This window comes from Artemia sp. Qi Xiang Cuo, chromosome 2, assembly GCF_049724085.1.
Source record: "Artemia sp. Qi Xiang Cuo chromosome 2, ASM4972408v1, whole genome shotgun sequence".
Lineage (NCBI taxonomy): Eukaryota > Metazoa > Arthropoda > Branchiopoda > Anostraca > Artemiidae > Artemia > Artemia sp. Qi Xiang Cuo.
This window is the reverse complement of record NC_142795.1, coordinates 16,969,601-16,988,733: the sequence shown is the minus strand read 5'-3', so window position 1 is coordinate 16,988,733 and position 19,133 is coordinate 16,969,601. Positions and strand designations below refer to the sequence as shown.

General features: G+C 33.9%; 1 protein-coding gene across 2 annotated transcripts in view; it reads left to right on the top strand.

The window, feature by feature from the left end:
* Tap42 (immunoglobulin binding protein Tap42) overlaps nt 1-16,403 on the top strand; it is a 69,999-nt gene extending 53,596 nt beyond the window's left edge. The window contains exons 3-6 of one of the 2 annotated variants that reach the window (XM_089107999.1): nt 8,964-9,089; nt 11,417-11,709; nt 13,798-13,949; nt 15,988-16,401. In XM_089107999.1, coding sequence (XP_088964125.1) covers nt 8,964-9,089; nt 11,417-11,709; nt 13,798-13,949; nt 15,988-16,201 — 785 coding nt within the window. In that variant the 3' untranslated portion in view covers nt 16,202-16,401. Of the gene's footprint in view, nt 1-8,963; nt 9,090-11,416; nt 11,710-13,797; nt 13,950-15,987 lie in introns of both variants that reach the window. The other variant, XM_089108000.1, reaches the window with a different exon arrangement.
* The last annotated feature ends 2,730 nt before the right edge of the window (nt 16,404-19,133 follow it).

The following is a 19,133-nucleotide window of genomic DNA, read 5'->3' as shown; positions in this document are numbered from 1 at the left end:
TGTTTTGCCAAAAAGTTCTGATTCCTAGGAATTCCTTTTTTTATCTCCACGAGTAAAAACTTAGGAAAAGGGTGTGGTCTTTGCTTTCCCTTATTGTGTAACACTTTTTAAAATATGATCAAGAATTCTCTCTTGATACCTTTTGATTTGGGATTTGACTTTGGTTAAAGTAAGAAGATAAGAAATCGGGTGAATTGCGGTGGATGCGATAGAACCATAGGGTATTAAAATGAGTTGAAATATTTCTTTTGTTGGTTCTTTTCCATATGCAGGGGGATCAGTATATTGCTATGTAAAAGATATTGACGTTGATATTGTTATTAAAGATATTTTACTGACGTAAATTCTTATTAAAATAATTTCCAAAATTTAAGCTGTTTCTAAAAGTAGAATGATATAAATAAGTTTGCAACGCTCAGTAAGCTGTAATAAATATTAGAATAAATGACAATTTTTTAATACCAAAGAAAGAGGAAAAAAGCGAATTTACGGCAGAAGGGAAATGATAAGACAAAATAGCGCGTATTTTGAAGAACGAAAGACAAGTTGAGAAGAATAGCATAACAATGTAAAAAGGGAAATAAATTTGTTAAATTCTTAATTGAAAACAAGTCATTACTTTTTAGCCCCTTCATCCTCCTCCCCCCCCCCTGAAAAAAATACAACAAACAACAAACTTTCCATTATGAGGGCTCTATCAAAGGTGTCCTTACAGCCTCTAAGAAGAATCATATATTTAATCACCTTGTCACTGCGTAGTGGATGTGACTCCGGAACTTACGATAATAAGTTCTCCGGTTCAACCCCGCGGGTTGCAAGGAATTATTTAAATAAACTAGTATTATAATTTTTTTTTCTTTTGTTTGAATTATTTTCTAATATCGGTTTCTATCAGGCTCAAGGGTGTTTTTGTTATGCAAATAAATAAAGTAATATTTTTCTCCGCCACAGTTTTAGTTTTGATTATCTTTTCTTTGCATTCGGTTGAAGATATAAGGCCTTGCTCAAAATGTACAGGGTTATTTTTTACAAAAACGACAAATTAGGTATTCTGATATAATAGTATTTATTATTATTAATTAAATGCATTATTTTGCATCAGCTGTTGTTAAGGATGGTCAGTGGATTTTTATAGAAGTGGGGAAATTCAAGTAATAAAAGAGATTGTGCCACAGCAAAGTGACGCTTCCTACCAATTTGTGCCATAGAACGTCCACTTTCGTCCAAATGGGGTCAAAATATCAGGAAATACATATTCTAAGAAAGCCAAACGATACGTCACGGCTTAAAACCCTCAACTGGAGGTTGTAAGCCCCCCATTTTGAAAAAAAGGCTGAAAATTGCTACTTTGCAGTATAGCTAGTATGCATGCCATTATTTATTTCCTTTTTTTCTCAGTTATACATAAGGAGCTACGATCAATTCACCCTTCTTATACCTTTCTACGATCATTTGTTCTTTGTAATGACAGCAAGAAAGAGGAGGCACGTGAAATATTTTCCTGTAGTTGGGGGAAAACTAATTCATCTGCGCCACTCTATGACATAGGCGTTAAAAGATGTACAAGCGGAAAGCCTTTATATTAACTGGATTTCTATACGGAAAAGGGTTAAAAAGGGCTTGTTCATTTAATTTTCATTAATGCAATCTATTCTTCCACAAGCGAAATGCACCAATCCTCCTTGAGCCGCTTATCGATACGATTTGTCTCTCTTACGTAGAAAAATCCTCTTTGATAATTTACAGTTGCTACAGACCACTGTTGATACGTCTTATACTAGTTTACTTAATGCTGGAATATCGGTAGTTTCTTGATAATTTTTTTTTCTGGTCATCGTCAGCATCCAGACTCCCTACTCTAAATTCGTCCTATCCCTGTGTCTGCTTACAAGTCTCTAAAGTACCTTGGCTCATCATCCTACATTAATATTAACAACACCATTGCTTATTACCAACAAATTGAAGAACTAAGAATATTAAAATAAAAATATGTTTTGCTTCCTGGACTAGTCTTAGGTCTATTTATGCCTGAAAACCGCGATTTCCTAAAATTTGTCTTTTTGAAAATTATGATGATTTTAGAGGTGTATCACATTTTGTCAGTGTTAACACGTTGAACATGGTAATAAATAAGTAAAATTAATTAGTTAAATTTGCAAACACTTTTAGTACTACTACTAACAACTCACTGCAGCACCAAGCCGCTTAAGGTCAACACAGCTACCCACGCTTCTCTTTCATCCCAACTTAATCAAACCCTCCAAATTTACACCGTCCCAGGAAATTTCCATTTCCCTTAAATATCCTTAAGACATCCTCCCAGCCCAACCAGGGACGACCTGCTTTTCGTTTGGCCTTAGAAAATTGGCCTAGCACTAGTCACTCTTATGCATTTGTCAGGTATATCATACAAGGATAAGACCTTCGCTAAGCCTCTTCTATCAGCTTAATCGAACCCTTGCTAATCATAGGCAGCGCATTAGCGCTGCCTAAGTAAAGAACGATGTGGGCACAATGTGTTTTTTTTTTCTCCATCTCCGGGCACTTCGTATCGAAGGAGTTGTCGTAGAAACTTCGAAATGGGTTCATTCGATTGGAAATTCAAAGGGCCAGTGCCCTTTTTAATAGTCGAAAGTGATTGGAGGACAAATAGCCCCCCCCACGCCCCTCATTCCCCCACACACATCCAATCAAAATTTTCAGATACCTATTTGTTCAGCGTAGGCTAGTTGATTTCCAGATAGAAAATATGTTTTTAAGGATGACACTCCCGCACAACCCTCAGGGCAAGGGGTTGTAAGTTATGCCCTGGGGGCAATCAGCATCTAGGGGCAAATCAGCATCGATAAATAAATGAAACCCAAAATGACAGAAATTACAATAAATAACCGAGTCAAACTCAAAACGAGCAGAAATTAACATAAGTTGGGCGCAAAACCCCTATGCCTTTCCATGGCCAGAACAAAATTTGCACTTTACTGAAAAAATACAAATGAATGTGCTTTGTCAGTTTAATATACATACACTGGTATTTAGTAATCAAAATGTTAATATTATTTGATTTATTAAATTTAATAAAAGTAAAAACATTTATAATTTTTTCAGTAAAGTGCAAATTTTGTTCTGGCCTTGGGAAGGCATAGGGGTTTTGTGCCCAACTTATGTTAATTTCTGCTCGTTTTGAGTTTGACTCGGTTATTTATTTTAATTTCTGTTCGTTTTGTTATATTTATTTATCGATGCTGATTTGTGGTAGTTTCACGCTTGGTAGATTATTTGATTTTATTTTTGCTCATTTTTTGTTTAATGGAGTTCTTTACTTTTCTTTGAAAAAGTTATTTTGTGGAAAATTTTTTTTAATTAATATTCTGTAAAACTGAGTACCAAAGGTGTTTGATAACTCATGCACTTTATACTCTTACAGATGTATAAAAGAATGCGCTACTCCTCTTCCTAGTTTGTTATTTGTGAGATGGGCGACTGGATTTTTTTTATGTTTTTTATTGCTGTTTCTTTTCTCAAATTCTTTCCTGGCTATGGGTGTTAACGGGGAGAATATATTGAAGCTAATTCTTGTTGTGGTGAATTTATTGTGAAATAAAAACTCATAATATTAGGAGCACACACTCAGTGCAGTAACTATATATATATATATATATATATATATATATATATATATATATATATATATATATATATATATATATATATATATATATATATATATATATATATATATATATATATATATATATATATATATATATATATATATATATATATATATATATATACACGTATATATATATATATATATATATATATATATATATATATATATATATATATATATATATATATATATATATATATATATATATATATATATATGTATACATATATATATATATATATATACATATTTATATATATATATATATGAGATACATATATATGCACATATATATGAGGCACATGAGATACTTTCCTGAAGTATGGGAAAAACCCCATTTATCTGCACCACTATGACAAAGGCGTTAAAAGGTGGTTATTCCTGTACAAGCGGAAAGCCTTTATATTAACTGGATTTCTATGCGAAAAAGGGTTGAAAAGGGCTTGTTCCTTTAATTTTATCTTATTCTTCCACAAGTGAAATGCACCTATCCTACTTGAGCCGCCTATCGATACGATTTGTCTCTCTTACGTAGAAAAATCCTCTTTGATAATTTACAGTTGCTACCGACCACTGTTGACACATCTTATAATAGTTTACTTAATACTGGAATATCGGTAGTTTCTTGATAAACTGATTTTTTTTTGTTTTTTTTTGGTCATCGTCAGCATCCAGACTGCCTACTCTAAATACGTCCTACCACTGTCTCTCCTTCCAAGTCTCTAAAGTACCTTGGCTCACTACCCTACATTAATATGAACAACGCCACTGCTTATTATCAACTCCTTGAAGAACTAAGAATATAAGCCTCTACGCGAGAGGCTATATATTGATTCTCAGTGTCACTTATCTTGTAACCGCAGACAATGTGAGCCTCTTTTGTATGTCATGGTGTCACCATAGGCTCGATACAACCACCATGGGAAAAATACAAATTCTTCCTTAAAGTTGTGACCTTCTTAAATCGTTTTAGTGGCCAGAAATGTCAATATACCAGTTGAGAAAAAAGACTGCGTAGCCGATCTAGAAACCGGGCCCTGGCACTCGGCATGTTGTAGGCTTGTGTATATTGATTCTCGCTGTAAGTAGCAACCTCCAAGCGATTCAGTTTTGTTTGATGCTCTTTCCTCAGAAAAATAGAGAGCTCCTCAGGGAACGCATAGAATTTCGATGGGTCACATTGACTTGTAATCAACAGTTGCGTTGTTTATGGCATCTTGGTAGGTTTGTACTGGGTTTTGCACCACATTTTGTTGCAGTCGAAGATTGCTATGGCAATGTTCTTCTAACGTAATATTATTTTCTTCGTCATTTTCATTTTTGACTCATTCTGATTTTGCTGTCGCTTGTCTTCTAACAGCACAATTCTTTGTTTTTCAAACCATTTTTGACACGTTCCGATAGTCGCTTTCTCGACACTGCTTTTAATTCTCCCTGTTGCTTATTTTTTAACCGTATATTTCCTTGTTCTCGCTGTGGCACATCTTTTAGCCGCATATTTCTTTGTTTTTTACTTTTGTTTTTGAATAGTTTTAGTTCTTGCTGCCACTTATCTTCGAACCGTATGTTTCTTTGATCTTCACTTTGTTTTTGACTCGTTATAATTGTTGCTGTCGGAAATATTCTGACTGCATATATTTGTTCTCCATTTTCGATTATCATTACTTTAAACATTTTTTCAATACCCTTTACCTTGGCTGCTCGTATTTGTTGCTCGTTTAAAGAGATAGTATATATATATATATATATATATATATATATATATATATATATATATATATATATATATATATATATATATATATATATATATATATATATATATATATATATATATATATATATATATATATATATATATATATATATATATATATATATATATATAACATGTGTGTGTAAAATTTACTAAAAAAAATAAAAATAAAAAAAAACTTTAAACACATGGCAGCAAACAGCATACGAAGGTGTAGATTTTCTTTGGAAGAGTAGTTGTCTTTGAGAATCAACAGATGGTTACTGCTGGAATTCTTATAGATAAAAAGCGCTACCAATTTTTAAATAATTAGTGTTGCTTAAATATTTTCAAAGTTTAACGTGACAGAACTGAGGGAAATGTGGCACTATCATAAATCTTCATAATTGTGAAACGGTTCTATGAAATTACGTGTCATCGGTTTTCTTTTTACTGCCATTGGGCAAACTGTCATAATTTTTTTTTGTCATCGTTTTCATATGTCATTGGAAAAATGGCCATTGATTTTTTTATTTATCATCAGATAAAGTGTCATCATTTTTCCTGTTATTGGACAAACTGCCCTTGTTTTTCTGCCATTGGACAGATGGTCATTAGTTGGGTTTTAGCATGTGTCTAACTATTTTCAAAAGGCTATAACAACCTTTAATAGAGCCGAATTCGCTTCGTATGTCCAAAAAGAGGAAGCGAAACAAAGAAACAAATAATACAGCAAGACAAATTTAAAAGAAACACCAAACAAGCATAAAAATGGTTAATACAAATTCAATGGGAAAAAAAGAGAGAGAAAAAATTTTAAGTCTAAGAACTAAAATGAACTTTATGCAATTAATGGCAAAAACGGAAAGGGTGGGGGATAAAACGATATCGCATGTTAAAAAAAAATGTCGAATCCGTATTCTAAGTCAAATACTGAAAAATAAATAAAAAACACTTAAAATCATGTAAAATTAACTGACAAAATGTCAAAATGAAATATTTACAATTAAAGAAAGGATTGTACCGAAGACTAGGTTAAAAAGGAAATATAGCATAAATAAATCTCACAAATGGGCAAAATAAAAGTGACAAAAGAAAAAAATAGTGGGCATGATTATTGCAATCATACAACATCAAATAGAATAAGGGACGGAGGGGTTAATTTGGACAAGGATCAGGAATTATTAAGGCGCTCCAGAATAAAGGGATAAAAGTTTTCCGGAACCTCTCAGTAACTGCATGGATTGAAGAATACGTCGGGATTGCCAAGGAGGCTAGGCGGAGGTGTCAGGGTCTAATGGGGTCGTGAAAATCAGGGCAGATCTCCTCAGTAGGGGGTTAGAAATTGCGTATTTAGAAAAATGCAAACGAATTTGTTCCCTCCTCCCTTTTAACGTGGTAATGCGTTAAAAGAAAGTCTTGAGGACTTTGACTGTTAGTCTTTAAACTGACTTGACTTGCTTACAAGGCGTTTTTGTTGGGGGTTCCAAGCCAAAGTCTTGCCAAAGGCTCCAAGAGAGAAAAAAGCCATTTCTTACTGGTTATTTGACAAAATATGAATTTCATGGAAAAATATACTAATTAGAAATTATCCTTTAAGGGGTACAAAGCGAAAAATCACACATGCTATCTAGCAATCAATAAAGAATTGCATCAAGTTTGCATAGGTAGTGCTAATTCTCCGTGTTGCGTTGTAGTCGTGCTATATGAACTTTCCGGCTTTTCTCGTCTTCAACACTCGCGACAACGCAAATGACGCTGATCTAACATATAATATGTGCGTTATGGAATATCGTCTCGAGAGTACCTTCTTCTAAGAATATTTGTTTATGATATTAGTTCAGAGGGAGAAATTCAAATATTTTGGCGATACGTTAGACCAAACAATCACGAGGTCATATTAGGGTAATTTAAAATTGAATCCGATCCCCCTTTTGTTCGGAAGCCGTCTTAATCACAACCAATTGAAGAAAGAAAAAATATGCAAAGAAATAAAAAATACTTCTTAATACTAAATTTGAACATTCTTCAGGTCTTATGCCGTGTTTAGACGGACCGATTGTTTGTCGAAAATTGACTATTTGGAGGGAGAAAAGGCCGTCTTTTCAAAACAATCAGCCGTTTTTCTTCTAGAGAAAAGTTCTAGCTGTTCGTCAGCTTTGAAGGAATCGGCCGTTTGAAAAGCAAAAATTTTAAATATCAGGTCACATCAACAAAGCTACTGACTTGATCACCATTATTCAAGGGTACAGGCTGACGCCGAGATTTCACCCTATTCTTCGACTTTCAGTCTCTGAGCCATTGGACTTTGGCCTATGAATCTGCAGCTCAAACGTCTTATAGCCGAGTAAAGTCAGTCTAAAGCCCAGCAAAAAAAAGTCCTCAAGAACAGTATTAGCCTCAGCTTTGGATTTTTCTTCTTGCGATTGGAGGCTAAAGTAAAAATGCTGCATAAAAACTAGGTGAAAGGTAGGTAAAAAGTTAAGAGTAGAATGTTTATGAAAACACCTTATAAGCTAGCCTGTCACCTGAAAAGGGGGAGGGGTTTAGACGCATGCTAAATACTCACTATTGACCTTCTGTTCAATGGCAGAAAAACAATGACATTTTGTCCGATCACAGATAAAACAATGACACTCGGTCCTTTGATAAATATAAAATATGTCGATTTTTTCGATAATAATAAAACTCCATGATAATTTGTCCGGTGGCAAACAAAAACGATGACAATTTGTCCGATGATAAGAAAACATAATGACAGTTTATCCGATGACAAGAAAAAACAATGATAGTTCATCAAATGGCAAGAAAAATCAAAAACAGTTTATCCGATGAAAAGAAAAATTATGACAGTTTGTCCTATGGTGGAAAAAAACTGATGACACGTTGTCCTATGACAGTCTTGGTAATGGCAAAGAAAACAATGATGACATTATTTGACGGTAAAATTGTGTAGCTACGATTTGAAACAACCAAAAGAAAAATCTTCGAAAATTGCGGTTTTCAGGTAGGAATAAACCTAAGATGGATCCAGGGGTGAAAACATTTTTATTTGGATGTTAAGATGTTCTTTGTATGTTAAGACTTGATATAATGAGCTATGGTGGGAAATTGAGAACCTGCGAGTTTAATTTTTTTTCCAAATGTATCATTTTGTTAGATTCTTACATTGTTTAAGCACAGACAAACATGATTTTCAATCCTTTTGAGATGGTATCTGGCAACAGTGCACGTTTTTGGATTGAAAATATTTGGAAACAAATTATTTCCAAAAATTGACGTTGATTAAAAAAAATGATAAGTGATAATATTTTGATAAAGAAATAATAATATAAATTTGTTAAACAGATTTATATTTCTGTGGGGAGAGGGGGTAGTACGAAAGGCTTCTAAACTTGGGAAGTATTTTCATTGAAAAATGCCTTGCAGAAATTGGTAAATTTTCCCTCCCCAGATTTTGAAAATTTCATCCCCTTTAAATTTTCGCGGATTGAGGCCATTGTGGCATACTATATGGAGCTAGCACTTGATTGTATTATTATTTATTTTACTTAGGGGACCTTGTACAAAAACAGATGCAGGAAGATCGTCTGGAACAGCTAGTAATCTGTGAAACGTACTATAAAGATTTCCTTCAAAGATGTAAGAATTATGAAATCACTGATGTTGAAATCCCTACATGTAAGTTTTAGTTTAATGATCTTTTTGTTGTAAGTTCCTTATCAAATTATATACGGGGGGGGGGGGCTCTTGAATGGGATTCATGTTTGTATGATAAACAAGAAAAAATAATGTAGTTAAATAACCGAGAAAACGAGGTTAATGTCAGCCAGTAAATAGAAAAGAAGCGAAAAGGACAAAAGCGGAGATTTTGGCAAGGACCTCTGCCAAGATATCTTCAGTGCTCAAGAAAGGAAAAAGACTAACCTTTTGAAGTAAACTCAAACAGAGCAGAAGAAAAACTAAATCAAAATAACAAAAAACTAAGCCAGAATAAATGAGACCATTCACCAATTAGATTGGGCAAGAATTCCACCTTGCGATTTACTTAGCTTGCCCAATTACCCGATTTTTATTAAAAGTGTGGCCAGATAATCTTAATTTAAACTGAGGAAAAATGTTATTTGAATCTTTTTGTGCTAAGTTATTGTAAATTATGTTTATAGGAGTATCTCAAGTATTTCTATTTAAAGCAAGATATCTATGTATGTATTTTTTTTAATTTCAATTGCCTCCCTAAAAGATTTTGCCAAGCCATTTGCTGTGAATACCAAAGTTGCCTCATCGAAAATAATTAAATGATCATGATTTTCAAAAATATGGAGGGCCAAGGCAGAATCAAAATCATCATTTTATTTTCACATCTCAGAGATTTGTCTGTTGAAGTCTTATGTGCGTGCATTCATTTATGCTGTCGTTCATGCACAAGAACCCGGGACTTTGTAAACACCACTACCCACTACCCAGTATAGGCTCAGTTTTGTCCTTTTGGGAATTAAAATAAACGTTTCATTTTTGTTTCATTTTTTAAAGAAACAGAGAGGTTATGTTTTTAAGTGTGTCGCTGAGTCTCGGGATGGCAAAGTGGTAAAGGTTTTGTTTTAAATTTCCAAAACCACTAAAGAAAGAGGGATGGGTTCATTATTTTCTCGTTTTACCTTTTTCATTCTTCTGTCTATAATATTCTCAATAAGTTTTATGGGGTGACCATTACAGAATAAAACAACTTCTACATAGTTAAGTTCAGAGCCTAAATGATAGTGTGAACAGATTTTAGAACTCAGTCGACTAAAGAGACTGCCACCCCTCTTTTCACAGAAGGCGGGTGGTTTGACGAGAAATGCAGGGAATGATTATTGTGGGTAGGTTTCTTATAGATAGAAAAATCAAGATTAGGAGTTTTTTTCTAGAATTAAAACATCTAAGAGAGGAAGCTTCCCTGAAAGTTCCAGCTGAAATGTAGATTGAATATTTGAATCGAAAGTGTTTAAATGTACCAAGAAATCGTCTAGAGAATCATGTGCATGTTCCCAAACAGACAAAATATTGTCAACCAAATGGAGCCAGAAAGAGTGCTTCAAGATGAAACTATAGAAAGCAGAGTTCTCTATGAAATCCATGTAGAAATTTCACTAAATTGACTATTCAGATTCTAGTGACCAAAATTTAAAAAATACCTCCCACTATATTTAAAAAAAATCGCTGCTACTCTTCTGAAATTGAGAAAGTGGGTAGGTATAGCTACCAGATTTGTATTTGACGATTGATTTGTTAGATAAAAGTGTTTGCGAAACAAATGAAAACAAATAAAACAAATAAACTTTTGCCAACCCCTTAGGTGAGTTTTTGTTACTTCGTGGGGTAGCGTTTGAACTGAAGCTGTTATTTTGTTTGATATATTAAATAAATTTCCCTCTTAACTACGGATGGGTGATGCAGTGAAAATATAAACAAAAGGAGAAAGGCCGAGGCTGACTTGCTTTTTTCCCTAAAACTTGTCAGTAATAGGAAGATCACTTTTGGAACTAAGAATAGGATTTTTTTTTTTCAGATGTTCCTAGAGTTCTCAAGATATTTTTGAGAAGAATTGTCTGTTGTTTAAACTGTTTGGCAAATATGGCTGGATCCCTCTCTCTAGGGCTATAATGGAAGAAAGATTTTGTCTCGAAAGATTAAACTTTCAACGGTTATTATTAAATAAAATTTAGGGCTACAGTCAAAGAAAAGAAGTGTTTTTGGAGGATGTTAGGCTGCCAAAATTTTGCTTATTCATAATAGCATTGGGGCTAAACTAAAAAAAAAAACGGTTTCGAATAGGATGGGAAGAGGCCAGAAAGGTCAAGAAATTCGAAAGGTCAAGAAATATCATAGGAGGAAGTAAAGAGTAAAGCTTTGAATAGACTGGGGTAGAGAAGGAGCATGAGCAGCTATGTTGGCCTCAAGCAGCCTGGTTCCGCGATGAGTTTTCAGTAGTTGATGTTGAATTGTAAGTTGTTTTTTTCTTACAGCCACTTCAGAAATTGAGCCAGCCCACCCAGGTCCTATGAGTTTTGTAGAAATGGCTAAACAAAGAGATGCCAAAATTCAAAAGCTGAAAGAAAAGAAAGAGAGGGAAGCAAAATTGCAGGAGCTAGAACAGGCAATCAAGAATCCAAGCACTGACGAAGAGATTGTCAGAGAATATCACCTACTATTAATTTCTCAATTCATTCAGATTGCCTTGGAAGAATTACGTGCCATTGCTATGGAGAAACCTGTTGTTGAATATATGAAAAAGATGAAATCTGGAAATGTGCCGGAGGTGCGTTAAATAGTTACACTGGAAAAAAACGGTCTTTCGTGCAAAAAAGTTCTTTGGTACTCTAAATGAAAGTTTTTACACTGAGTCCGAATTTTATATTTAACATAACTTAAATTTTTGCGCTTTTTGGATATTTTTTTCAGCAAAATCTCTTAACACCGTTTTTATGCTAAATTTGAAAATATAATCAGGGTTTCCCTACCATCTGGGATTTTTTTTTCTAATGAATTTTTGAAATCTGCTGTTGAATTTTTGTTTACCTAGCAAAAACTAAGACTTCATAATATCTTACTTTCAGACGTAAAACTGCGAGTAGTGCAAGAATTATTGTTATTTTTCGGATTCAGCATGCAAAGTCGTATTAGAGTTTTTTTTTTTTTTTTTTTTTTTATAGCAAAACAGTGTTGAACACAGAATGTAATAATTGCATTTTATGGGTTAGCTTAGCTTTCAAAAGCTAGCCTACAAAAACACTCTAAAGCTGATAAAAGTTAAGTTAAACAAATATCCCAAATACCCAAATTTCGTAACTAAGCAAACTTTGAAAGATAATTTCCAAACTTTGAAAAAACTCGCCCAAAAATTAGTGTTACGCAGTATAAGAATCAAGTATTTTAGTTCTTTGGTAAAAAAAAAAAAGAATTTGGGTCCCAAGCCATATTACTAGGATAAAGGGCAAAGGCACCTAGTTGATCAAAAAAAGGTGGGGGCTTACATGCTTTAAATATGCTTTTCTGACGCTTCTTCCTCCTCTTTCTATTCTTTCTTCGTTTCTTCTTTTCTTTTACTATTTGCTCAATACAGTGTCCGCGATCTTAGCAAAGCTGCTCCTGCTGGGAGCTTTTGTGGCTGTTTTGATAACACTAGCGTTTCAGCTATAAGAGGATGCTGTTGATGCTTCAAAATCCATATTTCGCGCTCGGTCGTGTAATATTCTTCCTAACTAAGGAGAGGTTGCGGCTGAAACTTCCCCTTCATATTCATCCGAAGCATTTTTGATGGAAAAGTTTGTAAATAAGGGCCTAAAGCTTTAGACGGATCCCAACCACACGCAGACAAACAAAAAATCCACCAACCTCTGCCCTAATAATATGCAATACCTTCTAATCGTTTTTTTTTACTTCATTAATGTCTATAATAACGGTTGGCCTTTGGACCTGGTGGTCCAAATTCCCATTTAGACCTTAAATTCCCATGTTTAAACTCCCATTTGATAGTCCTAAACCAATTGGCTATCTCAGGGCTTTAATGGGTAAATCTAAAAATAATATGTTTGTATAGTTAAAACCAGCATAAAAAGCAATTATTTTATGCTTGTATTGTGAAAAAAATCGTTGCTTAGAATTTTGTTTCTATTGACAAAGTGGCCATTATTTATTATTGTTTACCCCATCCAGAGTTCTTTTAGTCGTGAGGGGGGCCACCTCCCCTAAACACTGCCTTCTATGCTTTTCTCGTATTGGATTGTCAAGTAATGTGTCTTCAAAAATGATAATCATCCCTGAAAAAAGTTACCCTTCAATTGTTTTTTGGGCAGAGAGGGAACTGTGATGTCAAAAATGGGATTTAGGGAAATGGAGGCTGCACGAACTTATTTACAATAGTTGTGAGTCCATTTGCCTTTGCTGATTTGTGCAAATTTCCACTCGTTATCATTCTGAACTGAACCCGTTTGACACAAAATTACTGTTGTCCGCCACAAAATGGCAGAAATAGTCTCTTGGTGCTCTGGAGCTAATGCTTGTGGTTCTTAGAAGGAGCTCTAGAACTTTCAGTTTGCGGTAGGACAAGCTCTCCCCAAATATTCTGCAATCACTGGCTTTGCACGATCGCCCCTTGGGAAAAAAAATAAACACGGCCGCTGAAAGAAAATACAAGTGTTTATTTTGCTTTGGGGTTCTCAGATTAATTGAATTTGATTATTTGAAAGGCTTCGAGGAACTTCTAAAACATCACTATAAAGCCTTGCTATAGTGATAAGGTGATAGAAAAAAAAAGTCGGCACGGTTAATCCACAGGGTTCTGCTCAACCCAAATAAGGCCTTTTTTCTGCTTAAAAAAAGAAATTGACGAAAAACTTCATTTCAGGTTACTCGGCCAAAACCGAAGAAATCTAACTTGCCCCCAGTTATGATAATTACTAGAGATAAATTTCAAAAATCTGTATATGGTCTGGGATATCCAAGTTATCCTGTGCTTAGTGTCGAAGAGCTAATGAAGTCTAGACTGGAAGAAGGATGGTAGGAGACCTTTGAATTTTTTCACATATTTTTTTACTATGTGTTTTTAAGTTGTATTTCTTATGCAAATATAACCCATCTGGGCTTGAGGTAGCCATTTTTCGGAAATGAACCTTATATTATATTAAATAGTGTATATACTGTCACACACTGTTTTATGTATGGCTCCTAACCGACTAAATGAATAATATTTAGTTGATAGAAATTTCTAATGATATTAATTGTTTAAAATTCGTCTTCATGAGATTAGTTTTTGATTGGAAAATTTTCGAGTTGACTTACTTGCAATATTGTAATCAATCTTTAAGGAACTTAAAGATTTAAACTTTAATTTCGTTTTACGTCGTACCTTCTGTGTTCATAGTAAATAGCCTCAGGCTGTTTAAATCTTCGCATTTGAAACCCGTTTAAGTCTCCGTTGAATCCGGTTCAAACCCGTTGCTTTCGAAGAGCTATCTCTACCAAATGCTACCAGAGATATAACGGTCATAAGCTACCAAGGATCTTAAGCATAGTATTATGGGGATGACCAAAAGATAACATACAAACATACTTTTAAATATATGCCAGTCGTTAGATAGGACTAAAAACTATATGACTTATAGCCAACTTAAAATCCATATTTTGCAATGGTTGTATTCTGATTAGGACAATGAGATTCTTAATTGATACCCAAAAAAGGAGGTATATATATATATATATATATATAATTTATATGTATATATATATATATATATATATATATATATATATATATATATATATATATATATATATATATATATATATATATATATATATATCTATGGTATGTATCATAAACAAATGAGGAATCGTCAGTTGGTATATCGAAATAGCTTCACACAAAGCATTTTGACTATTCTATTTGCTTTAACCAAAGACACTTACCAATAGAAGTGCTATTCAGAGACGAACCCAGGAGTTACAGTGATCGAGGCTCCCTGAAATGTATTCGGGGAGGCAAATTTATAAGATTAGTCTTAAATTTTAAGATAAATATTAAAATTTATTTTATGTTTCTTATAATTTTATGATGATACAATAGCTTAGACTATGACTCGTAGATATTTTAAGCAAAAGCAAAGTTGTCATTGACTTTTTTTTTCTCCTAGCTAGCTTTTAGACGTACTCTGTTCGGCATCACTGAAATAATACTAATGGTATACTGCTACCAAAATTAGAAGATTATACTACGAGAGAGAGAGAGAGCGAGAGAAAGAGGGGGGGGGGGGTAAGAGAGAGAGAGAGAGAATGATTTTTGAGAGCATTATTACTATCTTCAAGACAGATATTTTTCGTTACGTGAAACTTACCTATATTTTTATACGACTTTATTTATGAAACAATTGCTCATTCCTAAGCCCTCCCCCAGCTCCCAAAAATTTGAAAAATTGCATAAAAATAAGCTCTTTTGGCAAAGCATAATGATTAATTTTAGTCGTAATAAAATCTGAAATTTTGTGGGAGGTGGCAAATTAGATATTGTCAACATTGCAGGGTAAAAGTAGAGTTAAACTCTGTAATAAATTATCAATTATAAATTACTTACTTTCGCAAATAATGTTTGGTTTTCAAAAAATGGTAAATAAGGATTTCTGTCCTTTTTTAATAGAAGTTTCAGGCTGCGTTACACTTGATTAAAATCAGAGATTTGCCTCTTTTTTTGGTATTCCTGGATAGTCCAAAGAGGGACCCTTGAGCCCTTATTTGCGTTGCCTGGAACATGTTTATGCATTCTTATTTAGATATGTATATTATGTCACTATAATGATGGGCATAGTTAGAGCAGGATAAGGGGATCATGTTCCACAGAAGATTCTTTACCTTCTTGAAAAACCTGCAATAACAGATGTAAAGCAAAATTGTAATATAAGCTGGTCCCAATAATCTCATGATATCCCAAAATTTACTTGATTTTTCCTCTCTTTTGTGTTTTTTTAGTCCTTTTCCCCCAATATTTCATAAGTAGGATCCTTGAGTCCTTGCTCGTCTTTTCTTAATCACTTTTTATTCCTAGGTACGGTGACTTGACTAAACAATCTCCCTCCGCTCTTCAGGATTTGGCAGGTATGTCTGGTGAAGTAGCCCTTTCAGAGCAGGAGAGAGACGAAGCTGAAAAAGAAAGTAAAGTGGAAGTGGACGATGAAGAAGCTTTGATGAAAGATAGAGCATGGGATGATTGGAAAGATGATCACAGGAGAGGCGAAGGAAACAGACATAATATGGGTTGAAGGTGTGTGATAGAACTGCTGAAGTTGCACGATCTCCTTAGTATAAACGTGAAATAGTGGTGTGTTAAACAATCGGAATGTCATAACTGAATGTTATCCGGACTGAAAGGCCTGATTATTAATTTTCCTTTTTTTTTTCTATTCTAATTCGTTTTAAAAATATAATTTTTTAGCTAGATATTAATAAAATTTAGTTTTGTTGTTTTTACACCCCCTTTAGAGTACACAAAAAGCTCTGGCTGGAATACTACTCTATACATGATGCAATTTTATAGGAAGCCTTCCAGAAAATATTCCTACAGATCATCATTTTCCTCGTCCAGCCCTGGTATGGGCTTCTGAAACAGGCAAGGTTTTTTCCAGTTAACAGTCGACCCTTAGTTCTCAGACATGAATACAAAGAAAAGACAAATATAATCTTTTAATGTCAATAATTGACATAAGATCATTAATCCCAAACGTTAAATGGTAAGTTCCGCTAATATGGCTTCTACCAATTGGAACGGGCCTTGATTAAGGACTTTGATGGTAATCCGTTGAAACTAGGGCCATTAATTTTCTGATTAACTTAAAATCTATTTTTCTAGATAGAGCGGTTAGATCCGAGCAGTTTTATCAGTAAAAAAAAAAAAATAATACTCAAATAGCAGTCCTAGCTTGGTTTGTATTCTCATATGACTTTTCGAGTAAACCTGTAGACAGAAAAATAAAAAAAATCGTTCTGGAACTTCGGTCTTCAAATACGGCATTGTCAAATATAGTGTGCTTTCTAACATTTTCAGGGCACCATTTATTTTTTATGAGTTTCTGTGTATTGCTCATTGACTTAAAACCTTTAATGTCCTTTCGGAATAGGACTTGCAAGTTATTATAAAGTGGAAGATTTATATCGAGTCTGATTGATCTACTAAATAAGGCACGCAAACAAGTCAGTTCATAATCCAGTTCTTTGAATTATAGAGCTGGAAGGAATTTGTACAATCTTTGGCACAGTTAGGGATGATTTGAGGTGCTTTGAACCTCTCCCTGCGAAATGCAAAAACTGAACGTAGTTTCTCAGCATATCGAGCTGGACTACAGAAGCCAAATTAGATATTTGCTTAGGCCAGGGGTGGCCAACCCGTGGGCCGCATTCAGCCGAATCAGATGGTTAACTTGTGCAAGTGTTTACTGCGATTTGATCAGTTACGAGAAGAGATTGATTTGTTTATGAATGACAAACAAAGGTCTGTGTCAGAATTAAGAAATTATGAGTAGTGATTGGATTTATGCTTTTTAGTGGGTATTGTCAACAAACTCCATGAACTAAATATATCATTGTAATGAAACGATAACCTCATAGTCGACATATTTAATCACATCAAAGCATTTGAGAAAAAATTGCTGTTATTTGAATCACTATGGAAAATTAATAATGCTCACCACTTTCCATTATTGAAAAAATTTAAGAAATCAAAATTTAACAATTATGTCAAATATGCAAAAGAAATAAGAAAACTTGCAAATGCTTTTTGAAAGCTGATTCAATAATTGAGTTGGAAAAAATACATCAAAATTTTTGAAATATATTCATCTCCTTTTCATGGTGAAATTGAGTTTGTCCCAGAATATCCCCAAATGGATCTGATTGACATTCAGTGCAATAATGAATTAAAACGCATACTGAATTCAGAATAGAGAAAAATTTTCTTTTTAACATTTACGTCACAACAGAAAAATTATCCAATTTAAGAAATTTGGCACAAAAAGTTGTTAGCGCTTTTGGTTCAACTCACACCTGCGAAATGTCCAAGATAAAGGGGACGAAACTTCTTCGAAACCTTTCTGTAACAGCATGGATCCGAGAGGAAGTTGGGATTGCTGTGGAGGCGAAAATGAAATTGACCAAATACAAAACACGCAAAAAACATAACGGATACCAACCTTCAACACCAATTATGATGTGCAAATACCCAAATTGAGATCGATTTGCAAAAGTTAAGTGAAAAAGGGGAAAAACAAATATCGCCCTAGTGAAATAAATATTTTTCTATGATATAATTTTTTTTTTCGCTATTGTTTTTTATTTTTAGCATTATATATTTTCTACAATGTGCACTTAGCATTATTATTATTATTATATTATCTATGTTTATATGTAAAAATAATAGTAAACATAATTAATAAAAATTCGGTACTTATGCTTTATATATAACAACGCTATAGACTGTACAAGGAATGCAGACACGTTACCCGTCAAACGGCTATTTGCAAGAGAGAATGGATTGCAAAACGTAATTTCTTATCGCGTTTACAATATTTAAACTGTTGTTTTTTGGGGTTTAGGGGGGGGGGTGAAGGTACCTAGGTTACGTTACCTATTTAATATTCGCTCTGCTTTACCCCCCCCCCCCCTCCCTCTAATGTGCAATTATATAGCCCAAATTTGTTTCTAAACTATTATATTTTTATCCTATTTTATTTCATTAGCATTGACCAAACTTGACTTCTTTCGTGTGTTTGATATAAAGCATAAGTACCGAAAATTCATTATTTTTCAATTTGTCACTCCCAAAAATATCTATAATGGGTCTAAATCTAATATCGGTATGTATAATTATATATGCGGCCTGCGGAGTTATGATGCAATTCCAAAGTGGCCCGCAAGATAATTTGGGTTGACCATCCCTGGCTTAGGCTATGTTCACACCGTGTATTAGAGATATGAAGAATATACGCGCAACTTGGGACACCTCCCGCCCCCCCTCCCCGCTGCTTTTCTAAGCTGGTCCCCTCCTAAAATAGAATAACAGCTAAGCAAGAAGTATATTTTTTTTCTCTCAATGTAAGTAAAGAGCGACAATAAAACTCGAAAGAGCAGAAATTACATTGCATATGAGGGCACATCGCCCCTAAACCCCAGCTGCTTAAACTAACAGTTGCGAAGCTTTAC